The sequence below is a fragment of the Salminus brasiliensis genome, chromosome 17 (assembly GCF_030463535.1).
Source record: "Salminus brasiliensis chromosome 17, fSalBra1.hap2, whole genome shotgun sequence".
Lineage (NCBI taxonomy): Eukaryota > Metazoa > Chordata > Actinopteri > Characiformes > Bryconidae > Salminus > Salminus brasiliensis.
In genome coordinates this window covers 30976208-30985624 of record NC_132894.1, presented here as the reverse complement: position 1 = coordinate 30985624, position 9417 = coordinate 30976208, and the positions used below count along the sequence as shown (strand labels likewise).

General features: G+C 42.6%; 1 protein-coding gene across 1 annotated transcript in view; it reads right to left on the bottom strand.

Moving 5' to 3' along the window:
- Positions 1-9417, bottom strand: part of ankrd13c (ankyrin repeat domain 13C) — a 42554-nt gene that overhangs the window by 30886 nt on the left and 2251 nt on the right. The window contains exons 2-3 of the mRNA XM_072660063.1: positions 6815-6856; positions 334-438 (exon numbers count right to left, since the gene is read on the bottom strand). Of these exons, the coding sequence (XP_072516164.1) occupies positions 334-438; positions 6815-6856 (147 nt within the window). The remainder of the gene's footprint in view (positions 1-333; positions 439-6814; positions 6857-9417) is intronic.

Sequence of the window (9417 nt, the reverse complement as noted above, 5' to 3'; positions counted from 1 at the left end):
TTTTTGCTGTTTACATCATCCCATCCTTAACACAGAAAGGCTTATTACACACTAAGGTGTATTACTCAGCAACTACAGGGACTTCTGTACAAACTAGTGGGGCTATTATTTGGTAACAGAAGTCTGTTTAAGCTTAAATGTTAAATATAATATAAAAGGTCTAATATAAGGGACTTCAAGAGCTTGAAACCATACCTTGCACAGTGAAATCAGCTCTGCACTGCTCAGAGCAATCTGTGCAGCATTTTACTACAAAATCGAAAACACTGACCCAACACTGTGTAAACTATTCCACCACTACGGTGAATATTTCACACGCTGACATTAACTCACTCATTTGTCGGTCTCCGTAGCTGATGGCCTCTGCGAGAGGACTCCATCCCTGAGCGTTTTTGACCTTCACTGGTGCGTTGTGGGCTAACAGGAGATGGGCACACTCTGAGGATGGAAAAGAGAAGGAAACCACGTTAAGAAAGCGGAGATACGGAAATAGAAACGGCAAGGTTTAGGCTTGCCTGAGCTTGTCGAGGACCAAATCGATTCACGTTAGATTGCCGACATCCTGCACAAATCAGACAAACCTAACCCACCACATTACGCATTCAGACACTGAATACAAGTGCTGGATCTGTGAGCAGGGCCTTTCTGTCCCATTCAAGCTCAACGCTCCCCCTGTTTAAAATCCAAAAAGAGGCCCAGGAAGCTTAATTTAACATCATTCTGATGCCATGGGCACAATGGAACAGCTCTAATTTTGTATTAAAAGTCTCCACCTCCCCAGGGAACGTGTCCAACTCTAGCAGCTCTATTAAAAAAAAAAAAAAAAAAAAAACCCTCTAATGAAGCCCTCGCCTGGTAACCAAACTAAAACACGACACCCGCCACAGAAAATGGGCTTGTGTGCTCGGCCAGAGAGAGGTGGCCCAGCAATAATAACAACACACTTACTTTCTCTGGGAACTCATTAAAAATAAATAAATAAATAAACAAATAAACAAATAAATAGCACTGTCCATTTCTAAGCCAGATAATCGTGTACATATGCATATTCTTCTTGTTTTGGAAAAAGCAGCAACAGCAATTGTCAGTTTCTCTTTTAGTAAGCAGGGCCTTTGTTCCACAATTTGCAAAAAGAATAAGCAAGCAAGCAAAGAGCAAGGCAAGTGCTTCACTGATTCATTTGTAGACGGGAGAAATAGAGCAACAGGGAACAGGCAGAGCAGCAGATATTAGTAAAGACTGTTTTGCAAACCCACTACAATTGACTGCGCTAATTATTTACAAAAAGGCACATCATTGCTCTAGTGGTGCTGAACAATGGCGTTTTTCCTGCCTCCCATTTAGGCCCTGCTTGGGTGATGCTTGGCCCATTTAAATGAACACATTTCAGGTCACCCGAAAACAAAGGCCTCGTTTAAAGAGCTCATTTCTTCATATCTGACGTCCACTTACAATATTTCTCTGGGTTCGTGTATCAGAAACAGTCATCATTCTTTTCGCAAAAAAAAAAATCCCAACTTAGAAAACCTGGGTCAGGGCGCAAGGCCAACCATGCTACTGCACCCCTCAAGTAGAGAGTCCTTGCCCAAAAGCCCAAGGGTCCAAGAGTGGCATGTGTGCCGATATACTCCTGCTCTGAAACCAATGAGCCACCACTGCCCAATCTCTGTTCATCCCTTGGAATTAAAAAGGTACACCGATCAGCCATAACATTAGTACCACCTGCCTCATACAAGAGTAGGTCACCCTTGTGCCACCACAACAGATCTGACCATTTGAGGCATCCTGTGTTATCTGACACCAGGACTGATGTTAGCAGCAGATTCTTTAAGTCCTGTAAGTGGTGAGGTGGGACCTTCATGGACCGCATCAATGAGTCTTAGGTGCCCATGACCCTGCGCAGGTGCACTGGTTGCCCTTCTTGGAGCACTTTTGGTAGGTACTGACCACTGCATACCAGAAAAACCCACAAGACCCACCTGAGGTATTGGAGATGTTCTGACCCAGTCGTCTATACATAACAGATAGGCTCTTGTTGAAGTGACTCCAGGCATACATTTTGAAGAAAGTAGCTGAGATCTTGTGGATCTCCTGGACGCCCCCAACCAGCACAGCGTGGATTAGTTAAAACTCCAACACATGCCGAACTCGAACACTAGCTTTAACACTTCTTTCTTCACTCAGAGGCTTGCTAAGAGAGCAAAACACAAAGTAATCTGCCCGAGCATGCAGAAAGCTCTACTCCTCCATCCCCTGATCTACATATCATGTTTATTTAATGTCCGACTCATTCATATGCATAATTGATGAGCGTGATTAACATGCTGATGGGCAGAATTAATAAGACATAGTGAAACACTTACTCCAGTCCTTCAGTAGAGGTCTATTACATAACCGAAAACAAAAAAATAGGAAAAATAAACAGAACGAAGTAGTCGGCTAATTAGCGGAGTATTAAGTAACCGAAACGTTAAGGCCTGTGTGAGAGTATGGGCTGAAAGTAGGCTTGTTCTAACAGTCCCACAAATCTTCTCCTCCTAGTATCTCTGTGTACATTCTTTAATGGATACTTCCGCCTTCTATAAAAAATAATTCCTCAGGTAACATACCAAAAAAAGTCAGTCTAAATGAAACTTCAAGGTTTACAAAGGCCTGGTTCTAACGCTGAGGAACTTGATCCCCCCACTGCCATCTCAAATTAGCAATGGCCAAGCGATCCCCAACAAGACAAGCAATGGCCAAGCGATCCCCAACAAGACAAGCAATGGCCAAGCGATCCCCAACAAGACAAGCAATGGCCAAGCGATCCCCAACAAGACAAGCAATGGCCAAGCGATCCCCAACAAGACAAGCAATGGCCAAGCGATCCCCAACAAGACAAGCAATGGCCAAGCGATCCCCAACAAGACAAGCAATGGCCAAGCGATCCCCAACAAGACAAGCAATGGCCAAGCGATCCCCAACAAGACAAGCAATGGCCAAGCGATCCCCAACAAGACAAGCAATGGCCAAGCGATCCCCAACAAGACAAGCAATGGCCAAGCGATCCCCAACAAGACAAGCAATGGCCAAGCGATCCCCAACAAGACAAGCAATGGCCAAGCGATCCCCAACAAGACAAGCAATGGCCAAGCGATCCCCAACAAGACAAGCAATGGCCAAGCGATCCCCAACAAGACAAGCAATGGCCAAGCGATCCCCAACAAGACAAGCAATGGCCAAGCGATCCCCAACAAGACAAGCAATGGCCAAGCGATCCCCAACAAGACAAGCAATGGCCAAGCGATCCCCAACAAGACAAGCAATGGCCAAGCGATCCCCAACAAGACAAGCAATGGCCAAGCGATCCCCAACAAGACCAGCAATGGCCAAGCGATCCCCAACAAGACAAGCAATGGCCAAGCGATCCCCAACAAGACAAGCAATGGCCAAGCGATCTCCAACAAGACATTTGATGTCTAAAGTCTGCTTCTTTAGTTTTGCACTGGAGCTACAAGACCTACGTCACTAAATAGTAATGGAAGCTTAAATGCATCATTAGCAGTGGAAGCATTAACATAGGAATTCTGAGCTGATGCAGATTTCTGATGTTTTTCCACGTATTTATCAGCAGATATAAAAGTAAAAACGTGGGACTAAACTCACCCGGATTGGTTTTATGAATGTGGCATTCACTGCCGTAGGGTTGTAAATGCAGTAAACTGAATAAAAGCTAGATATTGCAGCTAAGTCTGACCAACAGTTTCACAAATACATTCAGAAATCAATTTAAATATCATTTAAATCAAAGCAAATATCTGCTGATCCACTCAGCCCACGATTCCATTAGATTTATAGTTCTGGGTTAACTATCTGATATTCTCAAATTCTGACTAAATTAAAGATGAAAAACTAATAATAGTTGAGGTATAACCTGACTTTTTGAAATATATAATGACATACTACAGTAATAGGCTGTCCATTAAAAAAATTAATAATAACAATAGCGTGTCAAAGTCAAAAGGCACAGCAGCGACTCCAACACAAGCCCACTACAGACTGAGCCAGATGTGAGATTATTAAGGCACGCAGTTTGTGTGGCAGCTGGTGGGGTATAAGCTACCTGACAGCTCTGTTAGCCAAATATCTCAAATCACAGCACAAATCTATTCTGGATACCAAACATGTCTTAACTAAATGACTTTTTGGGAAATCTGTGAAATTTTTAAATTTGACATTTTAATAACCCTTTTATTTTATATATAATTTTTTTAGAATCAGCTGAAAGATAACTGCAGAAACGCACACAGCAAGGCATTAACTGGAAATTGAGGCAGCTGGTGGAAGTGAGAAAAAAGACAACTAATATTTTCCCGGCAGAACCGCAGATGACGGAGTGCCCCGGTGAAGCGGGTGTGGGTGTAAATCTCAGAGTCTGGGTTTGGCTGGGACACGCTCTGGCCTGCTGGAGTGGAAGCATAAAGTCTGCTACTGCGCGACCGCCACGGAGAGCCCGTCCTGCAGCGTGACGTAAGCGTGCCCTCTCTCGTTCCTCTGCTTTGACCTATATCCCCCCCTGCCTTGATTGTGTAATGTCAGCGTTTAGCAGAAATGCTTTATGTAACAAAGAGCTGACTAGTCGAGCGAAGCCGACTGATCCGTTCTTCCTTTCGCTCCTTCTCTCGCTCTCTGGCCACCCAGGCTGAAGCTCCGGCCCTGGCCTGTCATTTTCGGGAGAACGAGGACAGCATGGCTCTACTTCGCTCTGCTTGGCTCAGCTTTCATCAGCTGAGTGGACACAAACAGAGTCGCTGGACCGCTGCCTGCTCACCGCTGTAATGAGGCTTCACCGTCCTGGCCAATCAGGAGCCCTGGATGAACGTGCATGGGCTGCAGATGGGACACTTGTTTAAGCCTTGCGCTGGAGAGCTCAGCCTCTTTCTCTCCACTATAAACAAGTGAAAATGTTGGGTTGAAAGACACAGACTGGCTAAAAGCCTGATTTACACTGTCGCCTCCCCACCATAAGCCCAAAATATAGCTCATCAAGACAAGACTTTGGTGTTAGAAGTTTGCTGCTTCAGACCTTAGACTACACTGAAATGTAGCGAACAACCTATGTATAAACACCACCCAGCATCATGCTAACATGCCTATAGAGTAATGTTTATATATATATATATATATATATATATATATATATATATATATATATATATATATATATATAAATAATACACAATAGTCAGACTGTACTATAAAAACATACTACGAAATGGACATAAAAAAATAAATAAAACTAACGTTGTCTTAACCTAAAAGCACCATGACATTGTTTAAGAACACTAACAGAAGCAAACCTGATTATATTCATCAACAGGAGGTGCAAGCAGGGCTGCCCTGTGTTTTTACATTGATCGCTAATGTTACTTCCATTCCTGGTGCAATCTGGAGTCTGGAGCCTATTTGATTACATCTACATAGATCCTTCAGGAAATTAGACACTGCATTCCCATTCAGCCATTCCCCTTTCGAAGACCGATACACTGACTAAAATAGAACACGTGGGCCAAAACTGACCAAATGACTTGATTGTGAAATACAGCTCACACACTCACACACTCCTGGAATACAGAGCAGGAGCACAAGGAGGGGGACAGGCGTGAGGGGTTGAACATTCACAAGATTTACTTTCAGTCTGTCACCCTCTGAACCTCAGGCATTGGAGTACCACTGCACTCCTAAAAACAAAGGTGCTACAAAAATATACTGATCAAGGTACCACAGCTGCACTGCACTACTGGGGTACTGTGATTAGGTCTAGTCAAGTGGCTTTGGTGCCGTCTGAGCTGTGTATAAGCTCATAGTGAAGCAAAATTAGACTCACCCAGGACTATCGTGCAACACAGACCACACAGGACTACATAAAGTGCAACATGCAAAAATGTGTAAACAGAGCAACAAAACAATAAACTTATACTGCGCACCTTGATTTAGGGTGTGTCAGTGTATCTTTGCCATCATAACGACGGAAAAAGTATGCCTTGCGCAGCTCGATACGTGCAAAAGGCATGTAACAAGTCTTCATTAATCATGGGCGTGTTTTGGGGGCGTAACGTGCAATAAACCAATCAGCATGGCATTTGCCATTTCCTTTATGAGCCAGGTGCGGTCTGACTTGTGGATTGGTGGATTGCTATTTCAATGGTGCAAACCGGGGTGCAGCCTGTTGACATCTACCTAGGTTGTTTTCAGTCAGTGGTGCACCAGTGTTTTCCGTTGCCAAGATAGCAATGCACACCGTAACACACCTCATTTCAAGACCACCGCGCCCACCGGCGTAGATATATTCGCAAGCACCACTGCTATTAAATTGACGGGGTGTACGATAGCAATGAGCATTGCGATGCGCCTTACGCAGGGTATAAGACAGGGCCCAAGATGTTCAAAGCCAAAATTGAGAAGCAAGCTCCTTTGTGATGGTCGAGCAACATTAAATTCATTCACAGCAGGTTTGCAGCAGTATCTCAATGAAGTGATTTTACTACAGACTTTTAGTAACTAGTATCCAGACAATTAATCAGTCATTCAAACTTGGTCACCGTCAATATGAAACAATCGTAAAAAAAAAAACAAGAAGGTCAAAAAAAAACAAAAAAAAACAATTACCTAAAAACAAAGGTTTTACTTTAGCATTAAACAACAGCTAAGCATAGATGATCTAAATGAACTAATACCATACAAAACTTGGATCAGGATCACTACCACTTTAGGCTCCTTTCCACACCTAAAATGCATGCAGTGTTTAAAAGAACCTCAAGTGGTTAGTTCCTACCTTTATGACCCATCATAACAGCCAGATGAAGAGGAGTGTTTCCTGTGGAAGAGAAAAAGGGAGGCATGAATGATTGGCCTATGACTAGGACAACAGTCTCATGAATCAGTATGTCACACAAACATGGCTGAGAAAACCTTCAACCATCGGTGAACTTGCAATGAAACAGCAACGACGCCTCTATATTGGTTCTGACGTCTGTAGAAGTATCCACATAACAGAAGCACTTTTTCACCATGTTCTGTCACACGCGTTCGCCACGTTTTACATTCGGCAAGGAAGCCGAAGAGCTGTAGTGTTAAATACTACATGAGGGAAGAAAACAAATAATTCAAGACTACAGTAAGTCTGCAAAATGGCTCAGAGCAAAAATAAATAAATAAAATAAAAAATGCCATGACCCAGCTCGCAGCCTGGCTGTGCAGCGTAGTTTCCATGCAGACTTGCAGCTCTGATGGAAAATTAGATCAAACTGAAAGAGCAGGAATCCAGAAAGCAAACCTGAAACATCAGCACTGCCACTTTATCTAGTTAATGAGCTCATATCCATAAAGGACACAGTGAGTGGGCTTGCCTGAATAACGGGCTTCTCTTCAGCCCAGATTCACAACGCAACTTAAGCTGTTCTCCACACGGCGTGGCCTGCGTTGGCTAGGGCTTGAAACAGACTGGGCAGTGGGTGTGAGAAAAAAAAAATTCATTATCTGGTGAGCTTTTATATTATCCAGTATCTGATCTGAGCCCATCTGATATGAGCCCACTGCAATCACACCACATTAGATCTTACATACCTTAACCAATACAGATATCTACTTAAAAAAAACATCCCTGCGTTTATTCCAGATATTCTAAGTTCAATTCCCTACTAAACCAATTATAGAGCACTTTTTTTTTAGCAAAAAACTGAAGCGATGCCATGGAAGAAACATTTCAAGTTCCACAAAGAGAGAAATTAGTTTGAGGAACATTATAAAAGTAGAAGAAGCAGCTTTACACGAAAACGTTCTTAAAGGAACCAAAAGTGGTCCTTCTATGGCAGCAGTCTTCATATCTGGACCTTAAATCCAGTGTTCAGCCTTAGCCTTTGTAAACCTTGGTCACGTTAACTGTGCCCTTAACTTCCAGCGAGAACAAAATCCAGGACTAGAAACTGGACTGAAGCTCTAGCTACGAAGAGCTGTATTCTAAGGCATCGCTTAGGCATTCGACCAATATTAGCTCTGGACCATTTACTTACATTTCAGATATTGTACTTTTAAAATTTACTCCAGATTTTTGTAAGGCACTTTAAAAAAGCTGTACAGGGTTCTTTGAGGAGTGCCATAGAAGAACCACTTCAGGTTCCATAACAATATTTGTCAAAGAGCTGCATGTGTGAGGAACCTTTAGGTTCTTCATTAAAAAAAATCTTCTTTTCAAACAATTTATCACATAAAAACTTGTTATTTTAGCATCATCTTGAATTTAATTATTGGTTTTGTAAACCGTAACTCTCCTAGAAATCTTTGACGTGGAAAGTGAATGTTCTTAGTTAATGCTGATATACCTATTAATCCCACTGGTCTGGTACTTATTTTGGTTCTATAAATTGTAAAATATCTATTTCTATATTCTATTAATTTGGTACATGGTAACATATATCAAAATGTTGTTAATACATTTTCTACTGAATGCTAAATGACAATCAAATTAAAGGTTGGCTTGTTATTGTATGAAGGTAACCAGCCACATAACCAGAGTTACTGAATCAGAAAGTTCAGTCTCAAGCTTCATCTATTTATTAGGAACGCTACACGAATATTAGGTAGGTCATCTCAAAACAGCTTCAATTCTTTGTGGCATGTAATGAAACATTCCTTTGAGATTGTAGCTTCAGGATGTCCTAGGTTTTTCAAGAGCATTTCCATGCAGCAAATCTCTCGTTCTACTACATCCCTAGATCCTTATGACTGGGAAGTCCACTGAAGATCACTGAGCTCATGGCCAGGTTTATGAAACCAGTTTGAGAGACCACTTTTGCTTTGTGACTCGGTTCCTCACCACGCTGGAACGATAAACTGATAAAAGACGGGTCAGTTGTGGTTTACTCCAACAGTCTGTGCCATTCCGGCGGTAATTGACTGGTATTACCCGGCCCAAAGTCTGCCAAAAACATCCCCCACACTATTACACCACCTCCACCAGCCTAGACCCATGGATCGATGCAGTTTGCACCCAAGCCTGTGCCCACTGCAGCTTCAGCTTTCTGTTCTTGGCTGACACAACTGGAGCCCAACTTGGTCTTCTGCTGGTGGCCCAAGTCAGACAAGCTGTACGTATTAATATGCTTTTCTGTTCATTACGACCGCAGAGTGTTTATTTAAGTTACCACATCCATTTTTATTAAGCTTAAACCAGTCTGGCAAGGTGTTTCAGTCTGCAGAACTCCACACAACTCCTTTAACCAAAGGATGCTTTTCTTCATCAGACCATTATGAGGAAGACTGTTGTGCTGAAGATCTCCAGGGATTAGCAGTTTTTGAAATACTCAAACCAGCCTGTCTGGCACCAATAATCATGTCACGCTCAAAAACAGAGAGGACATTTCCATCCCTTCTGACTGC